The sequence below is a fragment of the Merops nubicus genome, unplaced genomic scaffold, assembly GCF_000691845.1.
Source record: "Merops nubicus isolate BGI_N331 unplaced genomic scaffold, ASM69184v1 scaffold31396, whole genome shotgun sequence".
Taxonomy (NCBI): Eukaryota; Metazoa; Chordata; class Aves; order Coraciiformes; family Meropidae; genus Merops; species Merops nubicus.
In genome coordinates, this window is record NW_008617448.1 from 1 (window position 1) to 17,732 (window position 17,732).

Here is a 17,732-nt window from a genome sequence, read left to right on the forward strand (position 1 = left end):
GCGCCGGGTCCCCGGGCTGCTCCTCGGGCGGGTGGCACAGCTGGAGCAGTGCGTAAGTAACCCGACTCCAGGCGGGCGCAGACCTTCTGCGCTAACGGCACAGTCATCGGTGCGGCTTTGGCTGGAGGCAAGCTCCTGGGGCTCGGGTTTCGGAGCGGGGGGGGCACGTTGGGGACGCTGTGGGGGGACTGTGGCGGTTTCTTTCCCTGCTGCCTGCCTGTTCCTCTGGTCCCGCAGCGCTGCTGCAGGAGGGCTCAGCTGTTTGCACAGTGACTGCTAAGGTCTGCAGCTCGGGTATTAAGGTAACCTGAAATTGGAACTGCTTTACCTTACCACTGAGCTGTGCCTTGTGGTTCAACAGCTGCCACGGGAGCAGCTGATCTGCCCTCTAAATAAAGGCAGAGGGGACAGAAGCCACTGCAGCTGCCCCAAGGTGAGCCGCCCTGATGGAGACCACAAACCCGGAGAGCTTTCCTATGTGCACAGTCCACACTACTGTCATGGATGCAAAAAATGACAGGGGAACATGCTCTTTCACTGTGGCAGTATCCTGAGTGTACTTGGGCAGATTCCCACTGGTGTAAGCTCAGACAGACATCCCTCTGGTGGGCTCTAAAGGGGTGTTTGTTATCGCACCAGTTTAGAAATAACAGCTTTTAATTAAACCACTGTAGATGCTGCGTTTGTGTCAGAGAAGCCTGGACGCTACCAGAACTGACCAAGCCCAGGCCCCGGTCTTGTGCTGTTGCTGTTTGTGGCCCTCCCTTTTAGTAGGGGCACAGCACCTACATGTGTGTCTGCACTGCACCACAGCACAGCACAGCCAGGATGGCAGCCGGGCTGCAAGGCGGTTCGCAGGAGGCAGATGGCTGGTACAGCAGGGGCTGCTCGGGTTTGCTGCATAAGAAGTACAGCTGGAGCCACTGAAGATGTGCCCAGGGGCAGCTGCAGCAGCAGGCTGCCACTGCCAGCTTTGGCCAGGAAGCCAAAGGCATTCAGAGTGGTTTGAAACGGGATTATCAAGGGGACTGCACGCACCTTACCTGCTCCTGCGTGCACATTTGAGATACTGCTGGTTTTCTCTGAACTGTATTTGAGGATAAGACACTATGCAGAGTTGGCTGTGAACTTTTATTAGTATCGCATGGAAATCTGTACTCCAGAGAAGACAAACACGAGGCTGTGCACATACCTACAGAGTCCAGGGAAACAACACAAGCTTTGTAGACTTCTCCTTTGCAGCAGTTGAGTGCCTGATGTTCATCTTAAGCTTTTCTCCTATGCAAGATCACCTCAAGTTTCCACGCATTGTTAGTGATTCCACTGAATGACTCCAAATACTAAAACCCCTCAAGTTCTAGTCAGTGCTGTTTATCTGGCTGGACTGTAGGAAGGCGGAAGGTGACCTGCTGATGGGCGCACCAGAGCAGGCGTGTCTGACGCTCTGCGCTGACGCCTCTCAGCAGTGCCGAGAATGCCAGTACCTGCACAGGCTACTCCTTGTTCACCCAAACAAGCGGCTCAGTTCAAGCTGTATGCATGAACGCGTCCTTCTCACAAGCACAGTCCCAGGTACCACAGTTAAATAAGGTCATGGCTTTGAGACCTGCAGAAGCTTCAGCAGAAGAGCAGCGTTAAACGCAGCGACGGGAGCAGCACCGAGGTGTCGGGGGCGAGGGTGGAGGCGACGGCGATAACCTGTGTAACCAGAGGTGCTTCTTCTCCAGGTGACCTGCAGAGCTCGGCAGAACAGTCTGAGGGGAGGCACCGGGGTGGAACAGGAGAGCATCGTTCAGCCTGGCCACGTTCCGTCCTGCTTAGCCATTCCTTTGGCTTGGGAAGACTTCAGCTGGCACTCTCATTCTCCCCCAAAACAGGGCATCTCAAGGACAGAGTAAGGGCTCAAATGCTCTGCTAATATTGTCAAGGTTTTACAACTAAAGACAACCAAAATAATACTGTAAGTTGAGGCAAGTTTTATTTAGACTGTACAAACAGGGCACTGGGGAAAAAAAAAAACGTGGCTTGATGTTGGGACCAGTTCTATGACTTAAGTGGAGTAAGAAATTAAAAAGGCACTAATCTTAAGAAAAGACACTCCGTATCTTCTAAGAATATAATTCATTTAATACCGTTAATCTTATAGCACAAAAAATAAAACAAGCTATGATCCCCAAAATAAACTTTAAAAGCTTACACTTTAATATTATTGCCTGAAGATCATGGTCTTTAAATTACATATTGTGTTTTAATGTTTACACAGTGAAAACTGTCTCAAATACAAGGCCACCTTTCCCACTGCAGTAATTGTATCCTTGTCCCAAAACACACTTTTATTTAACACAAGTAAACAGAAAATGACAGCTATACAAGAATGCTCTCACTGGTCCCAAAAGGCAGTCTCTTTTAGGCAGGTCTCACTTTCAAATGCAGGTATTGGGGGAAATGCTTGAAAACTTCACTAGAAAATAAAGGCAGCCCACTCGTTCCCAGGATGTTAATACAATATAAAAAAATTACTTTACAGGCACATGAAATGGCACAAAGAATGCTGTTTTTCCCTTTACAAAAATAATGCTCAGGCTCTTCAGAGCCCCAACCCAAACAGGATATTCCCTTTTGTTTCTTCTTTCCCAATTTGTAAACAATCATGAATTAAATTAGCGCTTATCCAGTGATGGACACTGATTAAAACAGTTTTCATTTAAACTTTCAGACTGGTCAGAGGCTTCGATGTCTATATACACTGTACACACAAGGAGGAAGTCCAGCAGTGAGCCTTTTGTGACGGGCAACTACTGTGGCCCCAGGCAGTGACACCAGCTCCTAGTTCAAAGGCAGGAGCAGCGTCAGTGGTGCGCAGACTGAGGCCATCGCTTGCAGGCTCTCAGGCGTCACAGTAAGTACACCTGACGTGCCCCAGAGGAGACACACTGGGAGGTCATCACTCAGATCTGAGAGGCTTCAGTAAAGCAACGGACAGCACACACGTAAGCAAGCAACAAGTGCTTGAGAATCCAGAGTCCTTCAAAGAAAAAACGCTAATTGATCAAATGCAGTCTTTATAGGAAAATACTTGTCTTATAGGAAAATAGCAGACATGTTTTGAAGCAAGGTTACAGTCAGCTTGGGCTGGCCAGTATGCTACATCTAAACCACATTTAACATACCTGAACCACACCGCTGCTACTCAGAGAAACACTGCTCATCCACGGCCCAAAACCAGGTTCACAGGGGTTTCAGAATTCTTGGCTTTGCATCAGATGCCACTACACACAAATTTTGCATAGTTTTGAAGGTAAAATATTTTGCTTTTCCACAGCATCAGAACATAATTTAACCTAAAACAATGTTTGCATTCAAAGTGTATACATAAGTCAATGAGGGCATGAGTCAAGACATTTATTTCAGTGAAAAAAAAAAAATCCAGGTTAAAAGCTGTGTTCATATCTCAAATCTCACAGTATTTATTTACCATGCAAAGGAAAAATTTGACAATCAGTCTTCTGAAGAGCTGCCTGTAACTAGGTCAGGTCTGAAGATTTCTCTGCAGCAGACTGAGTTTAGTGCAGTTTCTATATTCAAAAGATGACTTTCAGTAGTACAATCTGTGTAGTAAACTCACAAGTACAGCTGGGGGACAGGAAAAGTGTGACCTCCTTTAGTTCCGAGAGCTGCATAGCTTGTCTTTGCAAGACAAAATGTCAATGCCTATTGTCAAGGATTACAGCACCAAACATTTCAGTCAATGCTACTCTACTTCACAGTTAATTTGGTAGTAAAATGCTCTACAAGAACTTCTAGACTGTCCACCACTTGATCAGCATTACAGAAAACAGCTAACAGATGAGCTTTAGAGAGACTTCTTTAAGACCGACCGGCGTGTTGACCCTCTCGCTGCGAATGCCACGTTTGCATTTCTTCAGTGCCTCCCATTGAAGGACCTCAGGGCACTTCCACACAGCCAAGAACAACGTACTTTTATTAGGATCAAGCAACACAAATCAACAACAAAACATGCTGAAACTTACGACAACAGCTGTTCTGTAATTTGCCATTTGTAAGAACTGGTGAGATTCTGCAGGTATCTGAGGTTTCTCATTTTGCTACAACTGACAGCCTTTAAAAGTTGAAAAATGGAGGCTGCTGTTTTCCCATCAGCTTCCACAACAGACATTTTCCTTTAACCAGGCTGTCTGAAAAGGGACGTTTTGTAGTTGTAGTCTTTGCAGTTGTGCATTCTGTTAATTGAGTGTTCCACTAGTTCTAAAGGAGCATTCCAGTTCACCTACAAACCACATTCAAAGGCGGTGGCAGAGGGCACTGCTGTAGCTAAACTTTCATATCCTGCACACAGGCTGAGGACTTCACCTGCAGGGCCTGAGCTGCACTTAGCTAACTGCAGCTGTGTACAGTTCCTTACTGGAAGTACAATTACAGCAGTGTAGCTTACAAACAGAAAAAGGGAAAGAAGCTCTACTGATAATAGACACCTTTGTGGCCTCCTCCAGCCCGAGCAGTAATTTATCACATGGGGAAACCCAGGCAGCTGACTCCAATTAACCATTTTCTAGAGGATGCTGGGAGGGGGAGGGACCTGGGGCATATAAAAACCAAAGCCAGCTTGTTTGGAAGGGAAAAAGAAGATGGCAGCATGCATAGGACTTAGGAAGCAAGCAAGGAATAAAGAGAGTGGAGGGAAAAAAAAGATGATGGAAGCAGCTCTGCAAAAGAAGCACAGCAGCATGAAGATGCTCTAGGAAAAAAGGTACTGTGTTTGAAAAGGAGCTTTCAGCAAGCTGGGGCTGGTATAGCTAGGAAACTTCAGAGAGATAAGGGAGCCTGCAGAGAAATAGGTATAAAGGGTGTATGTTTAAATAAGATGATTTTATCAGTATTTACCAAATTCTTTTGTCTCACTCCTTTCCTACCTCTCCACACCACAGCAATCTGATCAGTCTGTCTACCAAGTGACAGCCTGGTGACGAGCACTTCTCTACTAGTAGAACTACCCTTTCCACACTACAGGAGAGCTGTATGTAGACCAGGCCAAAGTGTTTCCCTTTAAAGCTTGCTTTCTACAGTTAGTGCTTGCAAAAATCAACAGAAATGCGTTAGGTATGTCAAAACAAGTTACAAGTATCAACCCCTCCTAAGTTTCCTTATAAATAAATGCCTCAGCTTCAATGCAGCTCAATCCACTGTTATTTGCATTTAACACACATTGTTTCAGGAAGGTCAACAACAAGCTTAAGAGGTGACAGAAAAAGCAGTTTCTAATACAACTGCTTAGAATACACAAGCTTCAATTATTGTCCTTTAAAGAGACCATCATTTTAAATGTACTACCTTAGGACAGGCTCTCTTAAAACTACATCATCTTCAGTCCTAAAATTGCATTTTTGTTGTTGCTTTTTCTCGGACAGTAATGCACAAGTTACATGTTTGATCTAAGATTAGGGCTCTTCCTACTGAGCAAGCCAGAAGAAGTCCATAAAGTCTCAATAGGAAAGGCTTTCTTCCCATACTTCTCTGCTATAGACTGGTTCAGTCTTCTCCAGCTTAAGGCCCAATAAAGTTTTAAAAGAGAAGCTAAATTCTGGATGACGCAACTATGGTATGAAGGTCGGGCAGTGGCTTCAGTTGTATGTATTCCAAACGTATATTCAAAGAACCGTCAAACTGCAGCAAGCTGGAAAAATGGGCAATGCTAGCAATGTGCCATTAAGTCATCATCCCACCTCAAACAATGCTAATGACAGCCAGGAAACTGAAGCAGCAGTGTAAATCAGGCAGAGGGAATCATTCGTTCTCATCTGGGTTTTGAGGGTCAAATATTTTGACATGTGTGAATGGGAAGAGCCCTTTTCGACCGTTGACTTCTCCTTCCCATTGACCATTTATATTCATCCTTGTAACCTTCACAATATCTCCAACCTGCATAATTTAAAAAAAAAAGTTATCACACATGGGAATCTCACTTCTGATACAGGTACAGATCAAACAAAAAGGAACAACAAATACAAGACCATCAAAGGGAAAAGCCCCCACTCTCTTCTTGCCATAAGGTTCAATTGAAAACTTAATTGTACTTATGTAAAACTGTAAAACAAATGTTTTGTTGTTGAGTGTGATAATGCTGTCTGCACTCTTTTTTTTTTTTTTAGACTTTTAACTAAATGTACATCTACTTATTCAGACAAATTGCTTAACTACCCCTTTTCCTGTAGGAAAGCATGCAGCTTCATGCCTAAAGTCACATCACTAATGCTTCCACCAGTAAGGAGCTGCAACATCCCTTAAGAGGAGTGCAGTACTCGTAACTCCTCTGAGCATCAGCTGCCTTATTTCAAAGGAAATTTAGATTTTCAGAGATTCCTATAGCAAAGGAAGCACTACATGAAGTTCTAGTTCCAATTATCACACTCTAAGAAGCTTCTGTAGCTTCCAAAATGGCACACTTTCAAAGCAGGCAAAAGTAATCTCAGTATTTTAAGTATCAGATGTACAGATTCTAGCTTTATTTGTTGCTTTCACCTCTATTTCCTGCCAAAGAATTTGAAACCCGACTGATGCCACTGTAACTGTGTCTCTTCCTATTTAGTGGTGAAAGATGAGAAGAGCTAAACTATGATCAAGTAAGAAACATCAGCCCAAATAATAAGTTATACTCTTATTGTTGCCTAACGGCTGTATTTAATTTGGGTTTAGGTTAATTTACAAAGCAAAACATCCAATGTGAGCAGTGTTAAAGACTAGGCTAAACAGTAATTTCTCCCTTCAGTGCTTCACAATAACTGAGCATGTGGTCTGTTGCAGCAGCTCTCTTAACTTTACACCTCCCTTCCTGTTTATTTCATTTACTGTGGTAACTGTAGTAAATACTAGAGAAGTGACATTAGCAACTAATAACTAATTTTACAGAAAGTAGAACCAGCTTATGACCAATGGCAAACAGCTCCTAAGTTCCTTGCCTGAACTAGGTCCAAGCTCTTCGTAGTTAAGTCTCAGCTTATCAAGCTACTTCTGTGAAATCTAAAGCTAGCTAGCTTTGATCTTATTTAAGGAAAAGCTAGATTTTAGTCTCCTGATAGAGTATGTATAACAATTTGTCTACCTTATCTAGATAGCATTACAACTTAGAACTGATGCAGATATCCAAGGCCCTTCACCAAGGTCCTTGAACTTAGAACTTTTCAGGCAAGACCTGTATATTTTCCGTTAAAGAAAGAAACTGTACGTTTGCAAAAGTGAGTGTACACTTAACTGTGCATTTGCTAAAAAGCACAATTTGTCAGACTTTTCCCTGAATAGAAAGGATAGAGGAAGCTCTGAATAGTAACAAGATGACCTAAACAGGAACCTGACAAACGTCTCTTTAGGAAAAGGCTGATAACATCTATAAATACTGAGTTACATGGCTAAGTTCAAATAACCCTTGAAGACAGATTCAAGTCCCAAGTTTTAGACCCAGATTCAAGAAGATGCAGCCAACATCACAACAGTTAAAACCTAATAAGGAGCTGCATTTGCACCACACAGTAAAACCAATCCACTCAAACACTTAAATCTTATTCACGGAGGGGAAAAAAAAGTCTGTAGTACACTGGATCATAATCATGGACTTGCATTTTCTGAGCCTGACAATTTAATTCTGCTCACGTGCTGGAGAAATCAATCCATCAATTTTTGAAGCTCTAGAAAAAGACAGCCTTCAATTTGACTCTGGACCTTGTTTTAAAGACCACTATTCTGACAATGCCCAGAAGAACCTGGTTAAGTAGTCCCTCTCTCTCATTTTTCTCAAAGCACTAACTAAAAGGAATATTTGGTAAAAGCTTTTTAAAGTATCTACAATATGGTCAGCTGAGGTGTGATCTCCCACTGAAATTATTTAACACTTTTTTTTTTCCCCCAAGGATTGCTTTAAGCCAGTCAGAGGGATTGTCTTATGATTAGGCACAGGACAGAGTCAGGAGACCTGGTTCTATTCTCATCTCTGCCACAAGCTTCCTGTATGACTCTGGACAGCTCACGGCCCTTATCTATAAATTAGGATAATGCTTCCGTAGTCTCAGCATCTCTCTAAGTTAACTCACTTGCAAAGCATGCCAGCATCACTGCATGGAAGTACCAACTGCTGAAATGAGTAATACTTCTGAAATGCAGCCATTTGGTTCCACCCAAGTGATAAAAATCAAAATGTATTTTAGATAGCATCCTTTCATTATGTCCCTGTTTCAGCATGAATTCAGAGCCCTGGGGAAACGCAAGCTGTGGAACATGCCAGTCAGAAAGGTTACTTCATTCATCTAGACTCTTCCATACCTGTCTTCCATTTGAAGCTGATTCATACACTGCAGAAGGTTTCCTGCCATTTTAATCACACAGCCAACCAATTCAATGTGTTTTACAGATATTCCAGCAACTGCATGTTAACAGTTCTATGGCTGATAAGAATTCTGCAATGTAACTTTAAGGAGATAAAATGTGTTAAAACTCTAAATCATCATTTTAGTCCACTGGGTTAATAGCTATAGAAAACATACAGCCCTCTGCAATTTACAGGGTGCTGAATCTCAGTCGTCCTAGTGAGTGTCAGAGGTGGGGTTGCAGAACCACAGATTAAATGTTGCTTTTCATTAAATGATGGTAGCCTGTCTCCACCTGACTGTGCCAGCTCTCAGGACTGTACAGAATGTGGAGAGCTCTAAACTCCACAGACGCTCATTCTTGAGCCACGCTGAACCTCACTGTAGCACAGGATCTTGTCTAGGTTATCCATGTTGCTTTCAGTTGCATTTGAAAACAAACCCTGCAAATGGTCTGAGGGTGAATGGATATTAAATAGTGAAGCATTCAGTGCTATCATGATGGGAACCATCAATAACTTTGACTGGAAAAGGAAGTTAGAAAGATTAAGATTGCACACAAAATCCGCAAAGTAATTGTCAGTTGTGTTTTCAAAAGCAGCATAATGAAAAGTTGGCGCATGTCAGCACAGACACAGGAATCCTGCTGCCAATGTCACTTTCAATTCAGTAGTTACAGAACTAAAGCTCCCCATCAACACTTCACACTATGCAAGTATAGGCTCAATATTTTGCTTATAAGCTAGACCTTGTGTGTTGATGTGTTTTAATGTTTAACACAGCAATACTAAGTATCCTTGGCTTAAGAAAAGTGCAATGGTCGTTACCTAGTGAAAGAAGTAGCCTAATTTCCTAATTAAGAAAGTTCTCCTACTAGCACATTTTGGCCTACTTGTTTCAACTTTCCTTTGAAGATGAAAAAAAGTTAATTGTAACCTAATTGTTCCAAGCTCAAGAGAAATACTGTAAGTCAGTTACATAATTATGGTGAATGGATATTTATTTTGTCAAAACATTCCAGTGACAGGTTCACTCTGTACTAGCAAACATCCATGTGTATGTCTGATATATCATTAATGGGTACACTACTTAATACTGTATGTAGTGTACAAATAGAACTATGTTGGCATGGTTCTAGAAAAAAAACTTCAGTAGTGTAAAAAATTTTGCTGTAAAAATGTAGCGAGGTTCCTGTTTAAAAATAAATCTTCAGATTCCATAACATTGTGAAGCTAAGTCTGGAGATGAGCTCTAGGACAAGTACTGCCTTCAAAGTGGTCTATGACACTTATTATAGTGTTTGGAATGTATTTAAGAACCATTTTTTTAAATACATGGCAGACCTAAGTCTAGTGGCTGCTATTAGTTTATCTGCTGACTATGCTGGACACAAAGAATGTGGTTGTGTAGAAGTTGGCCATCAGTCAACTACTTTGGATCTAAAGAAATACCCAACTACTAAGAGATAAGGTCCTTTAAGGTAACACAGACCAGGTGTGAGTCTGCTGGGCTCTGCACACATCACGTGCTGGCTCCAGCATGCCAGTTTAACCATTCAGTACATAATCCTGCAATGCAGTGCTCTAGTCCCACTGAATACAGGACAGTGCCCCTGGTCCTTCATAATTCCTTCCTCTAGGGCACCAGAAAGGAAGGAAATTGCTTTTTGGCTAAAAGCACGCATAAAGAAGTAGATCTGGGTTGTTGGGTTTAGTGGTTGTTGCTTGGGGTGGTGGCTTTTTTTTTTTTTGAAGGGGTGTGAGTGTGTGTTACTTTTTTTTTTTTCTTGTAGGTGTTTTCTTGGTCTTGGTTGGTTCGTTTTATTTTCACTTTGGTTTATTTTTTTTTTTTTTAAGCACAGTATCCTTGAAAATGCTACCCACATTAGTAGTAAAGTAAGTTAGCTGTAGTGAGGAACTGCAGACTTCATTCATTAAACACATTAAATCTGAACTGCCAAACTCACTCAACTGACAAGAGTATATGTAAATCTTAGAAATACATGTAACTTACTGTAGGCTTTACTGATTGTTCTCTGGTGCAGGGAAGTGCCCAAAGTTGCATGTATATACCAACTGTACGCTTTGAGCCGGTAGCTATACTTAAAACTTTTATTTTAGCCTACAAACAGATTACTATTTAATTTTTTATTTTAGAGAATAAAAGTACAGCACATGCAGTAGGACAAAGTCAACAATTAGACATTAGTGACTTCAATAATACTAATATGAATGCTAAATAATTTTAGCCTAGCAAGGTCCAGATTGTAATAAAGGTCACATTAACTAGTATAGTTACAGGAACAACATTGTAGCTGCCCTTAAACTGCCACACTTTAAATACTATTTGAAAGTTAAAACACTCCATCATCATCCAACCAAACAGATCTTGTTTCAGATTTTCAGTAGAATATTCACTTCTTTTACAAGTTACATTTTTCATGTAAGAAAAAAACAATTATACCTTACAAACAAACTTCTCTGTAGCAGGCTGTGAATCTTTTATCTTTTTTAAAGCAAACTTCTGATAACTTATGTGAACAATAGCATGCCACAGAAAAACTGGACTTGCAAGCAGAGACCTTGTCCTATTTTCATGATGAACCCAGAAGAATGAGATCCCTCCACTTAATAGAAAGTTGAGCAGATTACTACACAATAGCTTTATTTACTCCAGATGGTATTCTATTCCTTTTAAGTATTGTCTGTGCTGACCACACAAAGCTACAGCCAGAATATGGGTATTTCGCTCAGTTTAAATGGCATTACACAGCCAAGCACTGTATAATTATATTAACAAGATGTTCTACCTGTACAAGCTGAACTGTGATTTAGAGTAGGCTTATACTAAGGTTGAGTACTGCCAAATATTATTATTCTGAAAGAAAACCATTAACTTATTTCTCCAAAACATTCCCATAACCTGTTCTTTCTCTATCACTAGCTACACTTTTAGTGCTCTTACAAAACAGAAGCTTCAAATGATCCAGGTCATTTAGCAACAAGTAGAGCCTTGACACAGCTGGGCTTAAATACATCCTCGGGGCCCAGGAGGCATTAGGTAAGCTGAAGGAAGACCATGAAAACAAGCTGGATTTTTATTTAAGAGCAGTACATGTCACAAAAAAGTACTGCTATAATGACATTGCTAAAGTTCCCCATGCATGAATAGATATGGAGAAGCTGCAATTGCTCTTTTAATGAAAATGTAGACCAGTTCCTAGAATCCTCTTTCTGAAGGCTCGGTATGGCCAAGGTGCACTTGCAAAGAAAGTAAGACTACATAGGAAGACAAAAACACCCCAGTGGTGAGAGACAAAGACATGAGGCAGTAAGTGATCAGAAGTCAGTGGAAGAAAAGAATCTCTCAAACAGAACTTCAGCGATTTGAAGGTTCAAAACAACTCAAACCTACATGTTGGTTAGAGGATTAATCTTATTGGTATCCAAGAGTAGCTAGAATGAAGGATTAACTAGGTCACTAAAGAGCAAGTCAGAAAAATCTAACTGTGATGGCCATCCTTCCAAGTGGTTCTGCTACACTGCAGCAAAACCAGTTCCCTGAAGTAGTTCCATGACACATTGATAACATAACAAAATCAATCACTCGCTTTGTTTTCAGAAGTATGAGTCGTTTTGGCAGGGATCTTCTGTACAGTGCAGTTGGCAGTGAATTTATACTTTGCTCTGTAATAATTTTCACACACTGTTCAGCAATAACAAAATACTAGATTTCATAAGACTCAAGGAAAACCCAGTGATACATATTTAACTTTTAACCACCTAAAGTAATCACCTGTAGGTTTTACAAATACAGGAGGAAACACTTAGGGCAACTATGATGAATAACAGGAAGTTACAAATATAACCCTTCAAATTTTAGTCAAAAGTATCAGCTATCGGTAACAGCTTTAACATGCAACCAGAAAAGTTCAAAAGTATTTTTAAAACCACTATCATTTACCTTGCTAAAATGCTGCTGCATCCTTTGCTTGTTTCCTTGCATTTAGCCTTGAAGTATTGTAGCATGCTCAAATTTAATCTTTGAGACTAGCTTTCTTCAGGTGAGACGTTTCTGAACTATGGGTTAACTAGCCTTCAGTATCATTTGAAAGGTAAAAGTAACAGCCTCAGTGTTCTGGATGTAGCTTTAAAAACTTCTTTCAATCACCATTTAACACAGATAAAACTAGAATTGTAACGTGAATTATTTACTATTTAAAGAATGAAGCTCTAAAGTTCTAAAGACATCCCAAATAAAAATAAAATTAAAAAAAAATGCTTTGGTAAGCACAGGAACTTATTAAAGGTTCAACGTAAGTTTAGAGGCTATGTTACAGCCTTTCATCTTGCCAATTTAGGTCTTGAGGTTTTTCAAATTCCACTTTTGAACACCAAAGAGGGACTAGAGTATATCTGATATTTTAACCCAGACTTTAGCTCTCAGCAACAGATATTCAAGTGCATCTCATACTGCAGCTGAGGATCGGAAAGATTACGTTCATCAGCAGCCCTTACCTTTCTCTGAAGGATGCCACTGCCAGTTCTCAACCTGGAATACTATAATGATTAATGAAACATCCTTCCCACTAGCACTTAGCTCCACAGCAGGCTGTATACACTGCCCTACCCTTGTAACATATTTGTATTGCTGAACAGGCAAGAAGAAAGGGTAAATACAGGTCCTGAAGTAACTTGGTCACTTTTCTCAAAGGAAGTGGTAGGGATGAAGCAATTTCTGTAGATCTATCTTCAGAATGTAACCCAGCTTCTTTTCAGTCCCTCAACATAGATAAGCAGACTCCATCCACACCAACTTTGTCACTAAAAATTTTTCATTTCTTATTTAACAAAAGAGTTGAAAACCATAAGACCTGAGAGGAAAAACTTACCTCTAATGCCAGCGCAGTCTTGTCATAAGCACAGGGTACTCTCTTTTGGATAGCTTTGGCATAGACTGGTCCATTCTGTGTGGATGGCAGAGGATTGATCACTGCTCCAGGTGTACTGGGTACTGAGGGAAGAGGACTCGCGGTCTGAGGCTGAGCATAAGCATGGGCAGGTTCTGGAATACCGTAACTGTTGGAATTCCTGTTTCCATGCTTCCCATGAGAAGATCTGACTAGCTTTTCTACATATGGAACAGGAATCATCCCAATCCTACCATCCTTGTTTCTGGCACTCCACCACTGTTCTTCTGGCTTCTCTACAATTACCAGTATCTCGCCCTTTTTAAATGGAAGATCCTCAGCATCATTGCCAGGAAAGTCATAGAGAGTCCGAACATACTCCACATTTTCTTCTGCAGTGGACATAGCAGGGGCAGATCCAGATCCCATTGGTGGACTTGGATACCTAAATTAAAAAAAAAAAAATCGATATAAGCAATAACTATTGTTTTGTATTTCCAGTGACAAAGCTAAGTACAAGTTTTACAGTAGGAACACCAATTAGAGGAGAACTACTTACTCAGCTTTGTACTAAGAATTGGCTTAGTAGCACTGTGAAACATTTAATGAGTAACTCATGCTCTCAAGTAATTACTTAAATACCCAAATTAGCTTCCCCAGAAACCAAATAAAAATTCATCATGGATGCAGCAAACTAGGAGAAATAATGCAAAATCTTCATCCACCTGTACTGGACTGTTGTGAGGCTCTGGGGGTAGAAGAAAATTAATTCTATAGCTGGAGTTATGGGTTGTGATACATAAAAACAAACTAAAATTATTTGGACAAGTTGGGGTGGAGGGGCTCTTGGAGAGCTCAATAATCCTCTTCAGTTCATCACATTTACATTTTTAACTTCAGCAACTGTTTCAAAATAATTCAGTAATTAAATGCTAGACTTGAGGGAGCATAGTGAAAGCAGGGAACAACAGTAGGAAGAGGGTATGATAAACACAGTCTTTCTGATTGGCAGTGCAGCATCTTTCTAACTGAATCCTACTACTTACGTTCAGAATTTTGGGGCCAGTTAGTCACATTTATGCTGAATGCTCCTTTTTGTAATAAAAGATAGGCAGATCCTGTGGTTTTTAGGAGATAACACTTCTACCATTTTTTCTAAAAAGTACTATGAAATTAACCTCCTATACCTTGTTTTTACAACTTCAGCTCTCAAAGGGTTGTTATATTACAACAGAAAAACTCTTAGTTTTGGATTACTTACCTATACTGCATATTTAAATAGCTAATAACCTAAAAGGACATCTCCATAAAAGACAATATGGAATACTCGCACCCACTGCTAAGACTGGAGTGAGAAAGGAGAAAGCTAACACCTACCAACACTCCTTTCGCTATTAACCATATTATCTTTAATTTATTTACATCGTTATTACTACGCCTGTCATCTGACTCAGTCACTTCATTGTCTGTGATAATACATAAGACTGTTCATCAAATAAGACTATTTTCACTGCAGTCTATTTTCATAATAAATTTTGTTTTATTCAAAGCTGTCAGAAATCTTCACATATATAGGCCAGAGCAGGTATTTATTATCTAAGCTAGAATAGCAAGAATGCATGTCATTAGCCTACTTCAGTTCTCTTTTTGCTACTTGCAAAGTAAGATGGAAGTCAAATCCCTGTGATTTTGGCAAGATATGCCAGAAGCCCTGAACAGAAAGACAAATGCTTCTCAGAGACATCCTGCTGCAGCCAAAGCCAGGTGGAGAGGGGAACCTTTTAAAGAGCAGTCACTCTGCATAATCTAGAGCTCAGGAACATCTGCAATGATGGTCAGAATTCAACACTGCCACACAACAAATAGAAAGCTTAGGACAGTCAGTTTTCAACTGTTTTACAAGTTTAAAATGCCATCTTTGAGAGCTAAAAAGTGTTGTGTACCTATATACAACGAACCACTTAATTACACCAGGAACCACATCTTCATACTATATATTACGAAATTAGAATAAGTAACGGCCTTCAGAAGCACAAGCATCTGAGCGTGATGTTCCCCTGAAAATGCCAGGGAAATAAGAATTACCAATAGTAGTTCTGAAGCATGTACCCGTCCACCCTGGTCCTAAATCTAGTCCATTAACAAAAAATAAATTTAAAAAAAAAAGTGCTACCTCTACCTCTCATCCTCCCTCTTGCAGAAGGAAGTTTTGTTCAAACAGAATTTCAAACCATCAACCATGTCATTAATTTCTCTGAGAGTCTGGAACAAAAACCATGCTCAGGAAAACCACCTAGTCAATTCCATTGGGTGCTTTATGACAAAGCTTCCCAGCTCACAGCAGGCTAGGTCCCATCTGCCTCTCTATGCCAGATAACCATATGCAAGCAAAACCTTGAAAATAAGGTGGTACTTAAATGTTCATAGAATGTTTCATACAAGATTCCTAACAAACATCAACTGTCCAGGTGGAATCGACTAACTTTTTTGAGAGAGTCAAGTCAGTCATTGCCAAGAATGATTAAGAACAGAATTGTACATCCAGAAAGGCACAGCAGTATCCAGGCTAAGGGGAACAGAGATAAGCATGAAGACTGCTTCAGTGCAAACTTTTTTCCTCCCAACTGTCCCCAAGTTTAAGCACACACATAACACTGGGCAGTTCTATTTAAGCATCCCTGCAATGGTAAAAGCAATTTCTTTTTTTCCACCTACCCCTCTCTCTAGCCATTGCACAATCACTACCAAGACTTCTTAGCAACTTCTAGAGTTCTTGAAGCTAGTGCTTTCTGTCACATCCCTCCCATCCCCTGAGAGCTTTACAGAAGACTTTTTTTGACCACTTGACTCTTTTCAACCTGATAAGCGACTGTCAACCTTTGACAAGCTGTCATTACGAACGGGCCTATGCCAAGGTTAAATTGTGACTATAAACCTCAAAGTTATTCTTCCCCCCTAAGGATTTGCTAATCCACAAAACAGTAAAGTTTTTAACTGCAGAATTTAGAAGTAAATCAATCTGAATTTCTTTTTTTAACATGCCACTACTCTTCTAGATTTTATTTCACTTTCTCCTATCCAGGAATCCCAAAAGCTTTGAAATAAGATATTGGGAAAGGCTTTATTAATTAAAAATAAGGAATATGTTCTAGAGTTCTTGATAAGCAGTTTACTGATGGAAGTTGCAGGTATGTCCCATGTTGGGAACAGGACAAAGAATGAGCTCATAGCCAAGTCACATTTTCCCAGCCTCCTAGAATATAATTTTTCAGTGTACTGCATGAAGAGTGCAGATATAGATGAAAAGTGCCATAACCAAACTGTGAGAATAGATGTTTTACATTTTATGGGGGTGCAAATGCCACTCCACGGGTCTGGGAAATGCTGTCCTAGAATGTACTAAAGCTGACTTAAGAGTGAAAGTCTAATCACATAAAGGCCTATTCTATTGTAATCAGTGTGGATGGCAGGGGTAGACAGCAATTTAAGCTCCAATCACTGAGAAGACTTGTGAACCAGCTTCCCCACCATCCTAGGAACACAAGGACAATACCAGGAGAAAAGGTTGACACAAAGCACAACCACACCCTCTTGCAAGGCAATTATAGCCAATGGTAGAGATGTGCATGGTACCTTTACGTAAGCCTGCATGCCCTGTAAGGACAGGCACCATACATTATATGGATATCTGACTGAGAGAGCAACCTGTAATAGTTACTGAGATCCAGAGTGCCAAGCAGGACCACTCTTAGAAAGAACTTCAAACACGGGCCATAAAGAGATGTTTCCTTAATATACATAGCATGGCCCTACATCCAATGCCAAAATCCTAGAGCTGGACTAAGACACCCTGCTCCTAGCACCACCTCGAGGAAAGATGGCAGGGGGTGGGGCGAGGGGAGGGTGGCACTCACCTGGGCGCAGGCTCGATGAGGGTGGTGGTGTCCAGGTAGTGGATCTTGTAGAACTCCAGCAGGGCAGGCAGATGCTCAAACTCCTGGTCGCCGATTTTAAAGCGGCGGTTGGGCAAGGAGTTAATGATGTAGTGGGAAACCCGGGAGTTCTCGGACACCGAGAGCACGTAGTCGCCCGGGCAGGTGGACGAGTCCCGCACCAAGAACATGCCATGCCGCTGCCCCTGCAACCGCGTCTGCGCCTCAGCCCGAGAGACCGGGCCCACGTACCAGCTGGAGCGGTCCGACGAATCGAAACGAGCGGCGGAGGACATTGCTCCGGGCGGGGAAGGGGAAGGGAGGGGGGGAAGGAAGGTGAAGAGCCCGAAGGCCCAGGCGGAGTAGCAGATCCGGAGAAGGGAAGGCCTGGGAGGCGGAGCGGGCTGGTAGCCAGGAGGAAGCGGCTAGCGCCCAGCCCAGAAGATAGGAAGCTCAGGGAAAGGGGGATAAGGGAGAAGGAAGATCCGCGCCTCCGCAGGCGAAGGACCGAGGAGCGGC

At 41.5% G+C, this 17,732-nt stretch overlaps 1 protein-coding gene across 1 annotated transcript; it reads right to left on the reverse strand.

The window, feature by feature from the left end:
- Window positions 1-5,204: 5,204 nt before the first annotated feature.
- On the reverse strand, window positions 5,205-17,509 carry CRKL (v-crk avian sarcoma virus CT10 oncogene homolog-like). Its single transcript, XM_008943156.1, has 3 exons — window positions 17,196-17,509; window positions 13,264-13,726; window positions 5,205-5,937 (listed from the first exon to the last, which is right to left on the reverse strand). Exons 1-3 carry the CDS (start codon window positions 17,507-17,509, stop codon window positions 5,803-5,805), a joined length of 912 nt encoding a protein of 303 aa, XP_008941404.1. The 3' UTR covers window positions 5,205-5,802.
- Between the last annotated feature and the right edge of the window lie 223 nt (window positions 17,510-17,732).

What these genes read in the sequence shown, in the direction of transcription:
- CRKL (XM_008943156.1), bottom strand. Translation starts at nt 17,509, where the DNA reads ATGTCCTCCGCCGCTCGTTTCGATTCGTCGGACCGCTCCAGCTGGTAC. An exon ending in CTCATCGAGCCTGCGCCCAG is followed by an intron (nt 13,727 to 17,195) that starts GTGAGTGCCACC and finishes TTTTTAATTTAG; the next exon opens with GTATCCAAGTCCACCAATGG. An exon ending in AGACTGCGCTGGCATTAGAG is followed by an intron (nt 5,938 to 13,263) that starts GTAAGTTTTTCC and finishes TAAATTATGCAG; the next exon opens with GTTGGAGATATTGTGAAGGT.